The sequence below is a fragment of the Temnothorax longispinosus genome, chromosome 3, assembly GCF_030848805.1.
Source record: "Temnothorax longispinosus isolate EJ_2023e chromosome 3, Tlon_JGU_v1, whole genome shotgun sequence".
Classification (NCBI taxonomy): domain Eukaryota; kingdom Metazoa; phylum Arthropoda; class Insecta; order Hymenoptera; family Formicidae; genus Temnothorax; species Temnothorax longispinosus.
Window position 1 is genome coordinate 1748494 of NC_092360.1, and position 20600 is coordinate 1769093.

Here is a 20600-nt window from a genome sequence, read left to right on the forward strand (position 1 = left end):
CAGTCACCTCCGGATCAGCGGAAAGATCCTTCAGCAAACTTAAATTGGTGAAAAATTACTTAAGATCTGCAATGGACCAAGAGAGATTAAGCAATTTAAGTATACTTGCAATTGAATACGAAATAACGCAACTGTTATAGATTTAAAAAAAATAATTGATAATTTTGCTTCCTTAAAAGCTAGGAAAGTAAAGTTGACGTAATTATTTTCTAATTTTAAGCTATATTTTTGTAATTGTTTAAACAGAGAAGTTTATTTTATCAACAAATTTTATTTTTGTGATTGTCCAAACGGAGAGAGAAAAGTTTTATTTTATTAACAAATTTTCTTTTGTAATTGTCCAAACAATTTTATTATATTAACAAGTTTTAACTCAAGACTTAAATTTTATTGTATTAACAGCTTTATTTTATTAACTAAAAACTAATTGTAAGAAAAATACTTTTAATAAAGAAGAAGCTTTATTGTTCTAATTTATGAGTTGATCTAGTTTTATTATAATAATATAAATACCTAAAAATATTTATGTATGTTACATATTTATTAGAATTGAAAAAGTATTCATTATTTATTTCAAATTTCACAAAGAATATAACCTATACAAAAGGCAGACTTATAAAACTACACGGCATTTGGGCATTTTGTACCAGTCAAATTTTTGTTTTTTAACCGCGGAAAGGGCGCCAAACTCACATGCTATGCCCCGTTCTTTTCGCACGGCCCTGGCGACCGCATTTTGATGTCATACTTTTGCTCTTCCTCCAAATGTTTATTTCAATTTTCACAGATTTTCTTCTATTTTTCTCGATTATCTAAAAACCTAGACGTGATGGAGCAAAACGGTATACGAATTCGGAATTAGTGACCCAAAATCTATAAGAAACACCTACTTTGATCCCAGTTGACTTTCTAAAAATTTTTTTTGTGGTCCTGTGTTATTTATTGAGGCAATATATATGTTCTCTCTGTAATTGGCGCTGTAATTTAAAGAGATATCATTTCCTTTTTGTAATAGATCACTTGAAGCGCGACTCTTCTTTGATAAGGTAATGTAATTTTGTGATGTAATTTTTTGGAAATAAAGATACTACTACTTAGGTTTTTTCGAGATTTTTCGGGATACAAAGATAATTACGTACTACTTCTTACTTAGGCTTTTTTGCGAGGTACAAAGATATTACGTTTACCACTTGTTACTTAGGTTTTTTCGAGGTATATAATACTACCACTATTTTTTTCGAGGTAACAACATATACACTACTATACGTGTACTTGGGGCGCCTTTCTTTACCTTTTTTTTTTTAAGAAAGGTAATTTTGTACGGATATCACGCCTTTTTGTAGTGTTACGTATCTTAATCTTATAAACAATATATCTTATAATCTTATAAACAGTATGTACAGAGTGTGAAGGTGTTACAGACTATTATTTCTAAACCCTGTTAGTTGTACACCTTGTATATATTTTTCAATTTCGACATAAAACATAATCGCAATGTAGCATGATTAATGCTAATGCTATACATATGTATTATACCACAGAAAAAAATTACAACTTATAAAAATTACAACATGATCGCGTTAAGTAGAAAATCTGCAAAATATTTGTTGATATGCGTATCTTTCTTTTAGTTTTAAGGTTTCGACAAACATGAAACAATTCGTATGTACCCATCTGTCGCCAGTGCGTAAAGTGATAGGATTTGCAGGTTTCTTAGAGTACTGTTGAAGAAGATTGTAATGATATGGAAGGGAAACTATTTTTATATATAACTTTTTCTAATCCCACTGTGAATCGACTTTCCAGCTATGACGTATATCTTATGCCTTCGCAAAGCGTAACTTTTAAATCCTTTAGGGAGATTAATCGCTTAAATTCAAGATGGCACATTCTTTTTCTTAGAGCAATTAAAGAAAGAGAATGTAAATGTCGCGAATAACGTCTTGGACGAGTATAGTCGAGTCGGGAGGCGAATAGAAGTTAACCAATGGAGAAAAAAAAAGACAGAGCAAGATATGCGAGTTAATTCAGCTATGATATATTTTTGAGAATGCCGTATATATAATTTTAGAAGATATAAGGATAGCAAAAATAATAAGAAAGAAAAAAGTGTAGGGATAATAAATAAAATGTAGGGATGTAAGTGTATACGTTTTATTATTACTTTTTTTTTAGCAAATGTGATTCTTAACGAGTAGGATCTTTAACCTTTAACAAAGTGTGAAATTGGCACGCGACTCTACATTTTCTTTGCCATAATGCAACTTGGTACACGCATACGCATACACAACACGCAATGCTAAATTCGCGACACAAGATTTGCTGAGTGAAATTAGTTGTAGTAATGATCGAATGATCGATCGAAATACTGTTGATATACATAGAGCCAGTTGTATCGCGAATTTAGCATTGCGTGTTGTGTGTGTGTATTTAATTAGGCGATTGATACACTCTTTTTATGTTTAATACCTTTTTTTTGCACATTTATACGCGAGGAGTTACACATAACGCATACACAACAGTTGTAATAATGATCGATGTACAAATCTTCTATATTAATATACATGTGATAAATATATGCATATATTATTTTGTATTAAGAGCTAGTTGTGTGGTTTAATTAGGTGACACCTCCTTATGCTTAATACGTGAAGATGAGTAAACATAATAATTACTTTTAAGCCGCAGATTATAATCGTACGATAGCTTAAGATATCTTTACAGATAAGTGTATTCGATGACACTGTATCCCGTTCGTATCGGTTACTTAACTGTAAAATTGTTAACGCATCGATAGCGAAACAAATTTATTTACAATTAAATTTTTAATTTGGCCTCTAACAATTGCAGTCCGGCATAGAATGCCTGAGACACCCCGTATATAAAAATTCTTCAAACTTGCTTGCTCGAAACAAATTCAAGGCTTTATATGTAGATCAACTTCTCTCTCTACTTTTAAATGCTGTATCATATTTTAGTTGCGCGAAACTTGTCGAGTACACATTTAATTAAAACATCTATCTGAAATTAGATAAGTTTGAGAATAACTGTATTCTGTATTACACAAAAATCGCGTGTTATAAGAAAATATATGAATCACATAAGTGTCGTGAACATCCAAAGTTTCTTACACTACCATTTGATTGCCATAGAGTAGAGAGAAACTAAATAGCCGGAGAAGAAAGTTATTAAGTAAATTCTACGTAAATTATGCGGATGAAGATCACGTTTGTTATCGCACAGCAAACATAAAAGCGTTCTTTTATTTAAAAAATTAGAGATTAAATAATGCAGAATCTTCTTATGTGGTAAATATCAGTATCAGTATAATAGGAGAGCAGGAGAACATTTGACAAAGTTACAATCGATTCAGAAAATTGCATACATACAGGTGCGCGAAAATGAGAGATATTATACTTTATGTGTGCATTGTCACATGTCACATTAATTGCAATTAAATATTGAAAATTAAATAAGCTATAAGTACAATTGCCATATTCATTATTAAAATGGAAAATAATATGCGATTCTTGGAATAAAAAATATGCGACATTGATTAGCATAACGAAATTAAATTAATTATCTTGTATTATCAATGCACCAAAGTTTCTGCATTACACATTTCCGATAGCACTTGTAGACTCCTGGTGCACCCCGTTTCGCAGGCAGTGAGTTTCGATCGATTCGACATTGCTTATCAAGATGTTTATAATACAGTGACAGTTATCGCGAGCCATGGATGATCTAACACGTCCTCCGCGCTGAAGCGAAGTTCTGGCTGTGCCTGCAGCATATTCGAGGTGAGCTGCTTTGCGGAATCCGATACCTATCGCATCCCAATACGGCGATGTAAATTCATATAATTGCTCAGAATACGCTCAAATAATTCTTCCTGTTTGTTATCTAACGATACGATGAATAACGGAAAGCCGCATAGGAGAATATATAGAATTACTCCGGCCGCCCATACGTCAATCTAAAAAACAATATCAAGAGACACAGTTTATATACTGACAATAAAATATAAAATATTACTTACATATATGAACGCAGTGTAATTACCTGTGTAAATTCTGGCTATCTGTCATGCCTGGCACTCTCATCTCTGTAATTGGAAGTATCTATCGAAGCCACCTATACCATAAGAAGCTGCTTGAATTGTTGAAGACTCTGTACCAGCGAGTAAAAGTTACCCGGTTGACTTGTGGGCACTACAAATTCTTGCGCACCCTAAACACGTTTACGATATATTATATATCTACGTATACACTTCTATATCGCTCGTTTTCATTCTCTTATTCTGCTAACTACCTTCAGGTCTCGGCACGACTTTGCCTACTACGCTCATGACACTTTCGAAAGACAAGTTCTGTATAATTTCCGGGATCCACTTCCGATGATTTTGACCTTGATATATGTTGCACAATTGATATTGGAGTGTAATGTATTTTTTAAACACATAATACATATTAAAGAATTAAAAATAATACGCACAAGAAAATGATTTTCATTACTTTTCCTTCATCAGCATTTGTAAGAAAAAAGCGACGAGTGAGTTTTTATGTTGCGTAGTGTATTTTAAGAAGATACAAAATTAAAAGAGAAGTCTACATTTTATTTGCAAATTGTGTGATTTTCGTGCTGTGTCACGTAACTTTACATATTTTTTATCTGGGGAGTAAATAGCATATATCCCATTTTACAAAAATAGCAAAACAGTTATACTGTTACATGTATCACATCTTTTTTTGAAATACATGTCACTTAAGTTAAGTTAGGTAATATAATTTTGTAAAGAAGAATAAAGCTACCACTTAGGTTGGATTTTTGAATTTAACCCTTAACGGTCACACTATGGGGTCTACACCCCAGCGTTTTTTTTGACTTCGAAAACGACCCAGTAAACCAATAGTCCGGGAGCCAGCTGCCATTTTTTATGACCAAAATTAAGAAACCTAAGATTTTGCTGTATGGTTCATTTAGTATTGCTACTAAACGAAGTGACCGTCAGCTTGCGAATTTGCGGTGGGTGTTACCGCGGCAGCCACCCACACACGTATAATTATAATAAAAAAAACAGACATAAAGAAAGCTAAGACTTTGTTTGTACGTTTATTATGATCTAAATAAACGGAAAATAGTAGTCAGCTGACTTCATGGTGGGAGGTTGTATGTACGTCAGCTTCCCGCCCAAACATGCAAAAAATATGCGCTGAGTAAACTTATACTAAGAAAGCTGAAATTTGGAGAAGTGATAGTCGACTTTAACAGTTTCACGAAAATAATTGTCAGTTGAGCTTTTCGCGGTGGAAAAGTGCTCAGCTGACGAGTGAAAGATACGGCGCATCGCTATATGCGCGCGGGCGCGTGGCATCCTTTACTGCATCAACTGAGCACTTTTCCACTGCGAAAACCTCAGCGGACAATTATTTTCGTGTAACTGTTACAGATAACTATAAGTTTACAAAGTTTTAGCTTTCTTGGTTTCAGATAACTTGATTTTTATTAATAAAACAGTGCGTATATGCACGCGGGCGCGTTGCGCCTATATCGCACTCAGCTGCTTATCTCTGACGCTCAATTATACCCTTAAATATGTATACATGACAATATAAACAGTAAATACGTATATATAATATTATAAATTAAAAAAATAATAACGTCTGTCACATCGATTACGACGCGCATGTAAACAATTAGATGCTCTGACATTGACGTGGCCGTCATAATGCTCGGCAACATGAGCGTTATAAGTAATCGTAAGATTGAAATATCTATGGAAGTCGGTGTCGGCAATAAACAACACTTTATAAATATCAGCAAATTATATAAAAAATTAGGCCCTCAACTGAGCGCAGCACTGCTGGCTTTCCATGCCTTCACTGGCTGCGATTATAATCCTTCCTTTTTCAAGAAAGGGAAAAACCGTTCCTACAAATTATTACATAACTCTGCAGTATACATTGATAGTTTCATTAAACTAAGTAACGCACCTGACGGAAACTTGGAGAGCACGTTTACAACAATTGAAGAATATGTTTGCCGACTATACAATTTAAAAAAAATTAACAGTGTAAACGAAGCAAGAGCTGCTATGTTTTTCAAAACGTACAACATCTTAGACAACGATGACATATTTCGTCTGCCAGCAAAAAATATAGACGGGTCAGCTCTACCGCCTTGCAAAATCGAACTGCACCAACATTTGCTTCGGACGACGTACATCGCTAATATTTGGGCCCATGCACATCTTGCTGTTCCAACTGAATTGCACCCGACTGATTACGGCTGGAGAGAAGAAGACAACAAATTTTTGTTCAAATAGTTCGACGGCGATCAGCTACCCTCTTCTCTTGGCGATATTACCATCGAGGAAGAAAAAAAAGTACTGCAGGTCAGAATTATACTTCACTATTTCTTTATTCAAGTGTAATATTTAGATTAGTTTTGTTTTTAATTTAAAAATACAGTTTAAAAACAATTAAAACAATTTTTTATTATAACGTGAACACTTTTTATAAATAATATTCTAAATTTCAAAATTTTGCTCTTGCGTTATTATATTATTATATTATATATGTATTAAAATTATAAAACTAAATTAAAAAACTTTTTTATGCGATTATTTTTTATGTAATAATATATTATTTATTATATTTGCTTACAGATGATGAGGATCGGACGCCGATGATCGATATGGATTACAGCGACCACGAAAGCGAGCAAGAGTTTGAGGGCGATGATGAGAAAGACTGAAGAGTAAATGTCTCATACCTCATACGTATATATTAAAAAAAAAAACATGTAAATTAAAAATTATTTTGGTCAATAAATGCGTTAAATATAATTACATATTTGAATATAATCAATAGCATAATTTAGCGTGAGAGAGAAGCAGCTGATGCCATAAGATAGACGCAACGCGCCCGCGCGCATATACGCACCGTTTTATTAAGGGGGAATATACACCTAGAAACGAAAAAAAAAGGTAATTTTCGGGAATTTTTTTCAGGGGAACTATTGGAATTGTCGGGTCGGGGTTTTTTGTAGTTAAAACTACACACTTTCAAGAATGTTTTAAATTTTTTTTATTAAAAAATGTTGCAAATTCACGGAGTACTGGAGTCGTCTACGGAGTGCCGTAAAAAAAGACGGTGCCCAGCGGCGCTTCGTCAAAAATCATCTAAAACAAAAAAATCAAACAGAAAATAAAAATAGATACTATAATCTAGTTTTTGTCAAGCGCCTGCCATTTTCAAGATCGCTACGTTGAGTTCAAGCGCCTGCCATTTTGTAAAAAATCAATATTTTTAAAATCGGCTACGATGGGTTAAAAAATACATTGCGTGTACTTGACGCCTTTTTTTTACCTTTTTTTGAAAAAAATAATTTTTGTACTGATTTTAATTACATGTAAAGACTATTCGATCTTTACGTTTAAAAACGTCTTTTCGTCTGATTTACTTAAACGGCATTCCTAACGCAACACGATGCGATGAACTATATAGCTGCAGTTTGTTTATCGCCGTTTATACAGTTAAATCAAGTAGTATTACCACCGCTAGCATTGCACCATGAAAAAAGTTATTTCGAAATTCCGATGCAAAAAATTATCTTCGAGAGCGTTTCCATTTTAAATTACAGATATTAAAGATCACGTTTTGCACTCGTGTTTTTCGTTTTACTACTTTCTTGACAACACAGGGGCGTTATTTGTTTAATAAAATTATAAATGAGAAATATATGATTTGCAATATAAAAAAATGCACATTATTAAGCCTAAACCAATGTCATAGATAATAATCCATCAATAATATATTAATATTAACGGTAAAGTTTGCACTAGACTGAGAGTCGATAAATTTAGAGCTGTTTCCTGCTCGATTTTTATCAAAATCTCGGGGACAGATATAATAATAAAAATCAATGGAAATGAATTTTACATATAATCGTTATGCACTTTTAAGATAAGGATTTTAAGATAAGAAAACTAATTTTAATATACAAAAAAGTATACATAATACATTTTTCTTAGAAATTTAGATGACATGAATAAAAAAGAACATGCATAGTTGTATTAGATTGACCTGTTTTTTTTTATTAGTTAGTCTAAAAACCAAGAAAATCAACAGATTTAATTAATTAAAATTTAATAAATAATAAATTTGACCACTTGTGGATACATAACATTCTTTATTACTATGTAATGAAATCGCAAAATATATTCGATTATTCCTTACATGTGTAAATCCGCTATATTTCACTATGTAAAATTCATAAAACAAATGCTGTCATGACTTAATCATAAAAATAATATAAAGAAAAAGATATGAAAAGTGAAATGATTTGAAAAGATATACGTATTATTGTGTAAATAAAAGTATGCACGTCTGCACAACTTAACAATCAATAATATTATGGCGCACATAAATTTGCGCTATGATTTAATTTACTTTAAAACAGCAAGTTGTAATGTTCATGTATTTTTTTTTACAATTCACACGCGCAACAAATATTATTGCTAAATACTTGCTTCACATAGATCTTAAAGTAATTCGTAGTAACATTATTATTGACAGCACGATGAACATTACGTCGAAAATTCGACTTGAACAATAATCATCTTTTCTAAAATAAAAAAAGAAAATGTAGGAACAACACATTTAGCATCTCTTATTTTCCTATAGTGCGGACGTACAATTTCTAATGTACAATTGTACAAGTAACACTTCTCACGATCTACGTAATATATTTCTTCTCCACTTATTCACGAGCGCAATGTCTTTCTTTGGAAGCAAAGGATTCGATCGCTTGACATTGTCGCCTTTCTCACGAATGCACCTCATAAATGAAAATTAGAAGATGAGTTGCTTTTATCGCTACAACTACACATTTGTACACAGTTGAGCGCTCGTAAACGACGGGAAGGGTACATAAAGATTTCTTGTTATACGCGACCAATGGGGTTCAAGTAATTATTGCATAAAGCGAGATTTTTCGAATTTAAGTATTTGAGATGCCCTTTGAAATGGTACATGATTTATAGTCTCAGAAAATCGAGATTATAGGTCAAGTACCGCGGTTAAACTGTTGTGCGTAAATTACTGCCAATATTTATCACAGTTATGAAATCACCTCGCAAAGGGTTCATTACGTATAGCAAGAAATATATATAACGATTTAAATATACCTATCGTAATGCATTTATAATATCGAGTAACCTCGAGCGTTTATTGGCCTGAAGACAGTGCCAAGGTTCCTCAACCTAGCATTAGATGCATATATCGACAGTTTTGTCGAGTGTTTAATGAGAGCAACATACGTGTACTTTGGCACAAAATAAGAAATGCACTACCGAGTATTCTTACATTTTGCCGATACATTACATTGTTTGAATACCACGTTCTATAGTTCCCCCGGGTATTAGCTGATCACGACCGTGACACACTCAAATGTATGAATGACAAAAGCGTAATATCATATAAATACTTAAATAATCGAGACAATACAAACGCTTGAAAATTACGTAAAATGTATAAAATCTAAGTTTCAGCTTTCACAGTCTTATATAGTAACAGTAAAAAAAGAGAGTGAAAAAATACCTCCGTGTCTAAAAAAAGTAAATCGAATTAAGACGAAAGATATGTCGTGATATTCTAGCAACGTGTATCTGTAACTGGAGCACGAATATTTTAAATATATTATAATATAATTGAATATTTTATATCAAATATTCCGTACATCCATTTCAATTCTCCCGTTCCAAATTTCAATGTACTAATAATAATCTAGCGATTATCTTTCTACAAATTAACAATTAGAAGCTGTACAAACGTTGGTCTGTAATTGTATATAAAGTATGACATTTTAACAGAGATCAAATTTTGCAATTTCAGATGCACTCTCTTCCCAACATTGAACTATTAATTTTTGTACAGACATGAATACACACATTTTTATTTTATTTTATTTCATTTCCTAAATCACTAGAGACGTTCATTTTCCTCGGCTTCCGTATTATCCGCATCATCTTTCTTCGTCGTTTCGTTTATCTGCATCTCCTCTTCGGAAAGCGTGGGCACTTTTACCTGACTCGAATCGTTCCATGGTTGAATTTCCGCAGATCCGAATAGCCAAAAGAGGACTGTTGCCGATATAAACACTACCGCCGATATCCAAAACATTACACGCCATTCTTCCACGCCGTTCTATAAAACGTAATATATTAGAGAATATAAGTAAAATAAAAAGTAATATAAAAAGTATCTACAGTTATGTATAATAACAAAATAAATGCATAAAAATATGAAGAACATATAAAATTATTTTATGTACACTTTTTCCTCAAATAGTTTGCAATTTCAAAGGCTAGAAAATTTCTTTATGTTTTCAACGTAATTTTGATGTAGAAAAGTAATAACATACTTTTTCATTAGTCAAAGCGCCAATAATAGGTGGAATGATGAATCCGGGGAAACTGCCAAATGTATTCATAATTCCGTATAAGGAACCGGCATAGTTCGGTGCCAAGTCTTGGTGATTCTGTAAGCTAGTCTGGCAGGCGGCCCCATTGAAGGCCAACGCCAGTATTAACATTATCATCGCAGTTGTAGCATCGCAACCCACGTATGTCATCGCTATCAGACAAGCTGCAGGTCCCAAGTGAGCTGTTAACAGTCATATTTGTGAATTATCGGTTAGATAACAATTGTCTAGATACATACATTTTAATGTCTCAATTCCAAAGTTACAACAGACGTAACCGTTTCAGATTACTTACAGAAAAGCATAAATATCTTCCTTATCCAGCCTAAAGATAAGTATTTCTTCCTTCGCACATAATCGCCTGCCGCTGCAAATAACACTCCAGCCCCTAGTCTAGCTATGTATGGTAATCCAGTTATTGCGCCCCCCTATACATAAAATATTAGGAACATTTTTAGTAATGACAAGATAAAAATGTTACAATCTTGAAGTTTCTTCATAAAACAAAATCACGAGAACAATACCGATTTCATATTAAAACCGAGGACTTCCAACGTGTATTTAGGTCCGTTTGTAGCGATGAAATAAATACCCCACATGTTTGCAAAGTGGGCCCACAATAATACTAGGAACGGTAGAGATGTAGCGACTGCTTTCACCGGTAGTTGGACCTGTGAACAAAAGATATAAGCATTAGTTTATTTTATAATTATTCCTTATTTATAGTTTTTTTTATTATTTAATATTTTATTTGACAAATGTATATCATACCTTTTGTTTTGAGACTGAAGTGCCTATTTGTTCTTTTATGTACGTTTTCTCCTTCTCCGTGATATTAGGATGCAACTCCGGTGTATCGTATATTAGAAATACCCACAAAGCATAAAAAACTAACATAAGTCCGCTTGTAACGTAGTATGCAGTTGTCCACCCGTAAGCACTGATTACTGCGCCACATAAGGCGAATGTTACCACGGTTCCAAATGGACCACCTTTAAAGAAAAAAACAGTACACATGAATACATATATTCTCGAGAAAATTTTCTATTAAAGAGATAAAGAGATAAAAGAATAGTACCTTGCATAGTCCACACAAACATGCCTTTCTCACCAGGAGGCACCCATCTGGCAATCATCGCATGGAGAGCGGGATAAACGGCACCCTATAAATTAATATATTACTCTTAATGAAGTCTTATATATCTAATTTGAAAATTTATGAGGTTTACATAATGTTATTAAACATAATAATCTTGCTTACAATTAGAAAAGACGTATAGATTAATTAGTAATTAGGACTTACTCCAAAAAATCCCATAACAAAACGGAGTGCAAAAACAAAACCGTAATGGACAGTAGCAGCCCAAGGCATCAGAAGATTTAATACTGCGGGTATCAATGTAGCGAATCTAAAATCATGAAGGTAAAAAGTGAGTATAATGTAATCGTGTAGATAAACAATTAAACAGTAATTAATTTATTTTAACTATTTTAATATCTTACGCCACAACTTTAGAGCCTCCGTATTTTTCGGCTAAGAGTCCAGCTGGTACACTAGCCGGCAGAACACCGTAAAAGTATCCTGATAATAACAGGCCTTGGATATGTTGATTCCATTCGAAACGCTCCCCAAACTAAAATGTAAGAAAAAAAATATATTTATATAGTTGCGGGACATGCTCTCTCTACGATAAGAAAACTCTATATTACATGAAGAAATATCTACTGATAAAAAAAATGCTCGCAGTGAGCGTATTGCATTCTATGATGTATAATGTAATATTATTCACAATATTTTTATTAATAGTTACGTTGGATTGATAATACATTCATTTATGCAAATTTTACAAACACGCGCAGACTTACATCTTTGAGCACGACGGTCTTATTGCTTTTCATATCCGCTATTCTAGTGCATGCTGGCCCGACGCCACCGTCTTTGCTTGTAGTGTTTACCATGGCGACAATGGTTATGGATAAATTGGTACGAATGACGTACGAAAACATGCAAGCTAGAAACATCATCGCCCCCAGAATCCCTCTTCGAGGGATTTTCTCTGTAACACACGTGAATACCTGTTGCTAGAGAGTCAGGTAGGATAACTATATCGATTTGCTACGATATTTTTCTTATAATAATAATTTGTTAGCAATTTATAATAATGTGTGATTTAATAAATAATTCGATATCTAAAAGACTTTTCATTGAACAAGTTTATAATTGTTATTAAAATATATTGCAATGTCACATTTTGCTTAGATTATAAGTTTACACGAGGCTATGATATTTTTAAGTTGTAAGTTATCATTATTATTGTTTTATTCTAATTATCATTATTACTATTACAGTTATTAAACCTTTTGCAATGTCTACTTATACTAATTTTCTTATTAAAGTAGTCACATATATATATCATGTCGGAATAATACGAGAGTGGACATCGTATAACGCGAGGCATTTCTGTCCGCTCCGCTATAACGCAGAGTCGAGAATGACCTTTGAATCGGCACATAATATCTAATAATCTTAAATCAAGAATAAACGATATATCTTCGACAATAAACATCTTGTGTTCTATTAAGTACTTGATATCCAACGAAAATAGTGCAGCTGCAAGTACGTGCTCATCTTGTGATATATATCATAAAAAAAACAAGATAAGGATATAATAAGAATAGAAGGATATTTTCTGAGGCATTAACTTATATAAAATTATTCCTGTTATTTTTAATAAGATTACTTTATTTTTGATAAAGTTAATGTATTAATAATTTTATTATTATTGCATTATCTTTTTTCTATTATTAGAATTTAACCATAATGTAATATGCATAGTATCTCACTGAAACACATGGTTGATGATATTTTATGTTTGTAAACTTTGTAAACTACAAACTTAATTATCCTGATGTACTTATTAGGATGCAACTCGTTAATACTCGCAGACAACCCTGACCATATTTCAAGAGAATCCCGTTCAAGGAAAAGCATTGACGCAAATACAGAAGGTCATGATACGTAACTGCGTACCTGATCGAACAATTTTACTTCTCTCTCATATTAATGATGGCACGTAGTCTTATTGAATTATTGATAATTACGGAGCACGATGAGCGGGAATTTAATCGATAGCTCACTGCTTATAGTGTTATACATTAAGACATTTTTTATCATTTCCATGTCGCATGATGTAATATTTTCGTTTTTAAATCACTAACTGTTAAGATCAAACTGATTTGGTTTAATATTATTTTTGCATTCTGATATGAGCATGCAATATACCCAGGTAGCACATATTAGTTTCATATACGTTTTTTAAATGTATTCATAGTTTCATAACCGTAAAAAACCATTAAAAAATGTTTGAACAAAAATGTTTTTAAAACCATTTAAGAAACGTATTTTTTACATTTCTACAGTTAACAAAAATACCTATTTGTTAAATTTTTTCAAAATTATAATTTGCATTATCTATATATATAATAGCTTTAATAGCCTTTTTTGAAACATTTAAATTTATATTGCACTAATTATTGCACAAAATAAATTATTTTATCCATGCACATATATCCACTTATATTTACTTAAATTAATTTTTTCCTACCAGTCTTAATCTATTTGTCATCGGACAAATCTGAGCTTAGAAAAACTTCCAACAGTTGCAAAACAAACGTTCTGCTGAACGTGGCCATTGTGCATTGAAAGAACATTTATACATGTATTCCGTTTTGAAGAACTTCCTGAACTGGTGCACATCAGTAATCTAATTAAGTTAGAGTGAGACAAGTATATTTTGTTTCACTTTAACTTATTGCACGAATGTGCACCAATTCAGGAATTTCTTCAAAAAAGAATAAACGTCATATAGATGGTATATGCATAAAGCTTCTAGAACATTCTCACGCATGTCTCAAAGACGTCATAAACACGTTCAAAAGACGTGAAAAGTAGGAATTTTAAATGTCTTTATCATTAAAACAAAACATTTCTATAATAGTTTTTTAAACGTTATTTTATCGGAAAAGAAACGTTCCATTGAATGTTTTTCGAATGAACATTTTTACTCATGAGAAACATTTCTAGAAATCGGTTATAAAACACGTTTCGGAAAAACGCTTATAAAACATTTCTGAAACGTGCTACCTGGGATATTTCTGACATATAAATCGTTTATAGATTAAACAGTTACAGATTTATCAATAAATTCGGGATTAATTTTTTTCTAATAAAAATTTAATATAAAATATAATTTATCACAAATTTTTAATCATATAATTAGTTTAGTAGATAAATTAAATTTTTGTTAAAATTTAATTTATTATTTAAATAAATTGTAACAAATTAAGTTTTATTCAATTTGATAAAATTTACTTAAAAAAACTTAATATTATTTAAAATATAAACTTCTTTTCTTCGCCAGTGAAAATTAATTAACAAGAGTAATTATTTGACCAAACTAACGCCGTCCTTCGACTCGGAACAACGGTTCTCACATGTCTCTGTTCCGGTTATGTCTTAATTCGGTACTACATCGCACGATTAAATAAGGCTGGATCGCAGCTCCTTCACATATTGATTTGACAAAGTGTTAAAACTGCAAGAAATTTATGTGCGGCTAATCTTTAGTATGGGACAGTAAACTCTTGATAAGAACACAAAACTAGTGTCGAAACGTCGAATTAATGTAATACTACGATATTAAACGTCAGTTTGGTCAAATAATTACTCTTGTTAATATTATTTAGTTATAAAATAAATTAAAGACTTTTTTACTATAAAAGATTATACCTACTTACAAACTTATTTCAATAATAAATAAAATTATTAGTATATTATCTTGTAATCTTGATTTAGTTGAAACAGTTATTATGCTTTGTAGTTAGGAATTTAATTTTATTTATAATCGATTCTTTAACGAATTACAGTTTAGTGAATAATTCAATGCAATATCTGATTTCTTTGTATCTATTTTCTTCTAATGTTGTTTGCGATATTTTCGTAATATTCGTATATTTTCTATGTTATTGATTCGAGCAACTACACGTGTGTTCAAAGGTCAGAGAACATTTAAATCGACAAAAGTACGCGACGTTGTGTTATTTACGACTACGAAATGACGTATGCAAATACAAATCGCAAGCTGCAATTTAAATTGTATCAAGTTGCAAAGCAAGTATATGTATATGTAACGCATTACGCAATACGACAAAACAAGTTACATTTTAAATCATCGCGCCCCGAATAATATAATATTTTTTTATCGTACATGATAATTACGTACTCGTAGGTCACATGTGAATCACAATAATATTTATAACACACTAATACTAACACTAATACTAGCACACACATTCTCTCTTTCGCTCATTTACTTACACAGAGATCTCATAGAAAATATATATAGATTCAGACAGGAAGATCACATTTACGGCATAGTCTTCCAGGCAATTTCGTACGCATTAAATGTAAGTCATTCACCTCATTAACATCCTGTTCGTACAGCTATAAATATATAGTGTGTCCAAAACCTACTGTTGCAATTATTTTGCTGATAAGAAATCTGTTGAATTAAATTTAAATATCCTACATAAAAAAAACTAAATTCTTTCTTACAGCTTATAGCTTCAAAATTAAATTTTATTTTTAATAATTTTAATTAAACGACAATTACTGTCGAAATATATAATATTAAGGGATAGAAAAAATAAAGAATTGTATTTTTTTTCCTTATAAAATTATTGCTCAAAGTAAAAATTAAAAAATTTTAATTTAAGATTGTCAAAGATTCAAATCTTAACAAGCAAAAAATTATAAATGTGTGTGATAACTTTTTATAAAACCTGAATAAAAAAATCGACTCTTTTCAATTTCATTGTATTATCTGGCTCACAGTTTTTCAAAGAGAAATCATCGTTAAAGATTTAGATCGATGTTTCTGGCGCACTCTGTACATATCGATCTACTTTGATAAATCGTGCGTACTATAAATATTGATTCGCGCGCGTATTATATACAGATATTTTTTTAAGAACAGAAAATGTGCCAGCGTTAGATGACCGTGGACGAGCAATGTGCCTACTCCATAGGTCTATTTCTGCAAAGTGAACGTCGCAAAATAGCAGCTCGTGTTACAGATAGTTTGTACGAAATTTAAGACTTGGATGGAAGCGCTTGGATGAAGCTATGTCGGAAAAATACCGATGCATTGCACATGACGTGTATACGCGTTCGCATAATACGATGCGCAATGTTTGCTAATTTGAATTTCCGTTCGGTAACGTTGTTACGTCGTGAAGTCGTGTCGTGTGTGTCGCTCGATATCATGCGTCGGCTATCAATCCATGCGCGATTTTTGTATGAATTGCCCGCGCGCACTCAGGCGATTATGTAATGCTTATCATTTCCAATGATGCTTATCATTTAGGAAATCTTGTAACTAATGGAATAATGCAAATCGACACACTGCTAATTGCACGATATTTATAAAAATCACTTCATAGAGTCTCCTCCAAAGAATAATGTCGAGACAGAAATAAATTTTTTTTCTGGGAATAAGATTTTTGCTAAAAAAAATATGTTGGTACAAATAAAAACACGTGTCTCTCATATTAAAATGAATATCGATACACAAGGCGAGTTGCAGTTCTTTTCAACTACGTGCAATTGCATTTTCTCTCTATGTGACCAAGTCAGTTATGCATTTGTCTCATTATTTCTATTCTATATTTGACTGTGAGGAAAGCATATATGCGACTTTGGAATTTGTTTACTGAAGTCCCAGGGATACTAGCCAATATATATTAGCGAAAATATTGAACACTGACCTATCGATATTTACTAGCGAAAAATTGAAACCGGTACTGTTTTTAAATTCACATATTCCGAATATTATATATAGATATTAAATACCTGTCCCTTAGACACGCAAAAATAATGTTTGTATGAAAGTAGGATTACGACTTTATTATAGTCGAAGGTACATTTGCATTTATAACACACCGCATATGGCGCTTACGAAATAACCAGTATATCAATTATAAATACTGAAACAATATGGTTCCAGTTTCGAAGAATCTTCATATTTAATAATGAAGATAATAGATTAGTACATATTTATAGAATAAAATAGAATAATAAAAGTAAAAATCGATAAAACCAGAGATCATAATAATGTGACCAAAAATGTGGGATAGTTAGATCAAATCATGGCTCGTTATGCAGTTAATAATCAATTGACCAGCACTTACCATTGAACTTCCGGAAGAGAGCCATTTTCGCCGTTTACTGCGAATGTACGTCGCAAATGTGTTATCAGTGTGAGAACGTGAGATGCTGTGCGCGCGGTGCCGACGGAGAGGAAGAAAGGTTTTCGCACGTTCGTTTCTTCGGCGCAGTCAGGCGTGGATTCTCATCGATCGGCGGTCGACTTCGCGACTGAGACCGATTCGCTTCCCGCTTTTCGGTGTTTAATCGATTCGCTGTCGGCCGCGTTGCGTCATGTCTTCCCGCCGGTTTCGAAGTTGGTTGATGCGACGCTTCTCCACCTTTGCCACCTACACGCTTGACGCGCGTCGACGTGCCGTCCTCCGGGAATACCTACGGTCACGAGGATACCTGAAAAACACGCGACATCCGCTGTTACGCTCGTAGCACGTACACCAGTGATTTCTATATTTAAATTACGATATCGGAGTCGCCCGGGCTTGCGCAATGTTGTGTCGCGTGACCACGTGCTGGACTATAAGGATGAGTGACAATGTGAACCTAAAACTGGAACAGGTACGAACCTGAGGAATCTGAACAATTCTACTGTGAAGTTTTACTGTCAATTTCTCAAGGCAAAATAAAGCTTATGTTCTCTTTGAGGCAATTATATTTGAAAAAAATATTTTCGGAAATTGGTCTTTTCGTTCTTGTTTACGTCCAATTTTATTTTCCTCTGTTTTAGATATTTCTGTTTTTTTTTATCTCCTATAACTATATATAGAGTAAAATTGCTATTAAGAAATTTATTAATTGCTTTTTATTAATAGACTTCTTAGCATAGAAGAGAGATGAAACTCTGTAATCCGTGCAATTCAATTACGTAAGACGTCTTCAATGCCCCATAGTCAAGGGTCGGGACGAATCGACTGATCCACGAGAATCAAAGTCACAAAGTTAATAAAACTGTGAATTGATAAATCTAGCATCACGTGAAAAAGATAAAGAGCGAGAATAATTGGAAAACGATGCAACATGTATCACAGCTGGTTTCTCTCTATCTATTTTTTATTCTAATTAATTTTAAAACCGCATTTTTATTTTAAGCTATTATTAAGTTTTTATTTCCTTTCTTGCTGCTATTTATATCTTTATTCCTCTTTTATTATTTACTATTTTACAGTAATAAGATTAATCAATATTTTGGTTTTTCGGAAATCTCGTAAATTTTCCATAGGATCTAAAGTCTCCGTATTGGCGTATCGTATTGGTCTATCGTAATGCGCATATCCTGCTATACCTATTTCATCCGTCAACAACATTGCCCGAACTTGCGCAATGATATAATATGCTGACGTGATAAATCTATACGTGAGAATTGATTGTAAATTTTGGGAAACTGCAAGTTACTAATGAATTTATCTCGTTAGCTGTAAGTTGAGATATTCTGAAAGAATACGTTAATTGGAACTAGCGAACGTTTGAAACTGTTGCTGTACTTGTTGATTATTATTGTACAGAAAATATACATGTATACTGCATGGACGAATATCAAAAATAGTTATCTCAAGTGTTCGAGCAAATATTGGATCGTTGAATTTCTAAACTTATCGATTTATTAAAAAAAAAGTTATATTATAGTTTGCTCACGTATGCGCAAAGATTTAAAAAGTTTTTTTTTTATTTTTATTATTATTATTATTATTAAAAAATCACAAAAACGACGGATATATAATTACGTGTCACATTATGTAATATTAACGTAATCGATACGAAAAAATGTGATAAGTTCGCCAGATTTTAACGTTCATCGGCTGATTTCCACCTCGAATGCAATATTTTCAAGACATTTATTCAGAGCTTTCTTTTCGTTGACACTGTGCTTTTAACGCTGAATCTCTTTATTTCATTTTTAATTCTTTATTGTTTGCCAATGAGCATCGGACGCAAGATAAGAAAAAACATGAAACCGAGTGAGTTATCTGTTTAGCGCTGCAATGTTACACCGGGAATATGAACCCTCATCTTTAATTACAATGTGTAAACAGTTATAAGAAATGCCATTGAGTGACTAGACATTAGAGCAGACAGCTACTGATATAACAACCTTATATTTGCAAAAAAATATCGTATTTTGCAAATTTTAATTGTCACATAATTATAAATTAGACAAATCATAAATAAAACAACTACTTGTATTGTTCAACAATATTCTTCTTCCGTCACCAATTCTCTGTGTGGCATATGTTTCTCAAGTAAAATTTGTATTAAAAAAAATATAAATTAATTAAATTTTATAAACTCGAAAAAGAGAAAACACGTAATTTGAAATTGTAAAAATTAAATTTTAATTTATTTTTCCAAGTTCCTTGAAAACAGTAAATTCGCAAATTCTTCAATTATCGAACTTACTCGTTTCTTACTGGTCGTTACCTTCATCTAGTATATCTACTACTAATGAAAGAGCACTTTATTTCAAATTGTCTTAACATGACACTTCCGGGTACAGATTTTGCACTTACAAACATTATTCGACTTGTGAATGTGTGAATCACTTGATGGATTACGTATCTACGGACGGTTGATAAAATTAATCACAATCACTCGCTGATTCGATGACACGTTATGACACTCGGCCACACAGCTGTCTACATCGCGGGATATTTTCGCAAAGGCGGAATATTTCAATCAGAAAGATTCTATCGGTAAGAAAAGCTGAGCGATATCAATTCCACAATTCCACAATTGCGGAATTCGCAATAATTTTCAAACTTTCGTCAGAGTTATGTTAGATATTTCAAAGTGGTCCGTTCATGCTTCTGCTTCTGCGAAAAGCAATTATTCGCATTCTTATGTAATTAACACAAGTGTACAATTGCGGGAAAATGTTACGTCATTAATTGTACGTCTT

At 32.4% G+C, this 20600-nt stretch overlaps 1 protein-coding gene and 1 pseudogene across 2 annotated transcripts in view; both read right to left on the minus strand.

The window, feature by feature from the left end:
• The window catches only part of LOC139809467 (uncharacterized), a 13887-nt pseudogene extending 9539 nt beyond the window's left edge, over positions 1-4348 (minus strand).
• A 3785-nt stretch (positions 4349-8133) lies between these two features.
• The window catches only part of LOC139809501 (sialin), a 14584-nt gene continuing 2117 nt past the window's right edge, over positions 8134-20600 (minus strand). For both annotated transcript variants that reach the window (XM_071772443.1, XM_071772444.1), the window contains exons 2-11: positions 17734-18100; positions 12352-12542; positions 11989-12119; positions 11789-11894; positions 11564-11648; positions 11257-11477; positions 11010-11156; positions 10781-10913; positions 10426-10667; positions 8134-10208 (exon numbers count right to left, since the gene is read on the minus strand). In XM_071772443.1, the coding sequence (XP_071628544.1) occupies positions 9987-10208; positions 10426-10667; positions 10781-10913; positions 11010-11156; positions 11257-11477; positions 11564-11648; positions 11789-11894; positions 11989-12119; positions 12352-12542; positions 17734-17758 (1503 nt within the window). In that variant the 5' untranslated portion in view covers positions 17759-18100 and the 3' untranslated portion in view covers positions 8134-9986. The remainder of the gene's footprint in view (positions 10209-10425; positions 10668-10780; positions 10914-11009; positions 11157-11256; positions 11478-11563; positions 11649-11788; positions 11895-11988; positions 12120-12351; positions 12543-17733; positions 18101-20600) is intronic.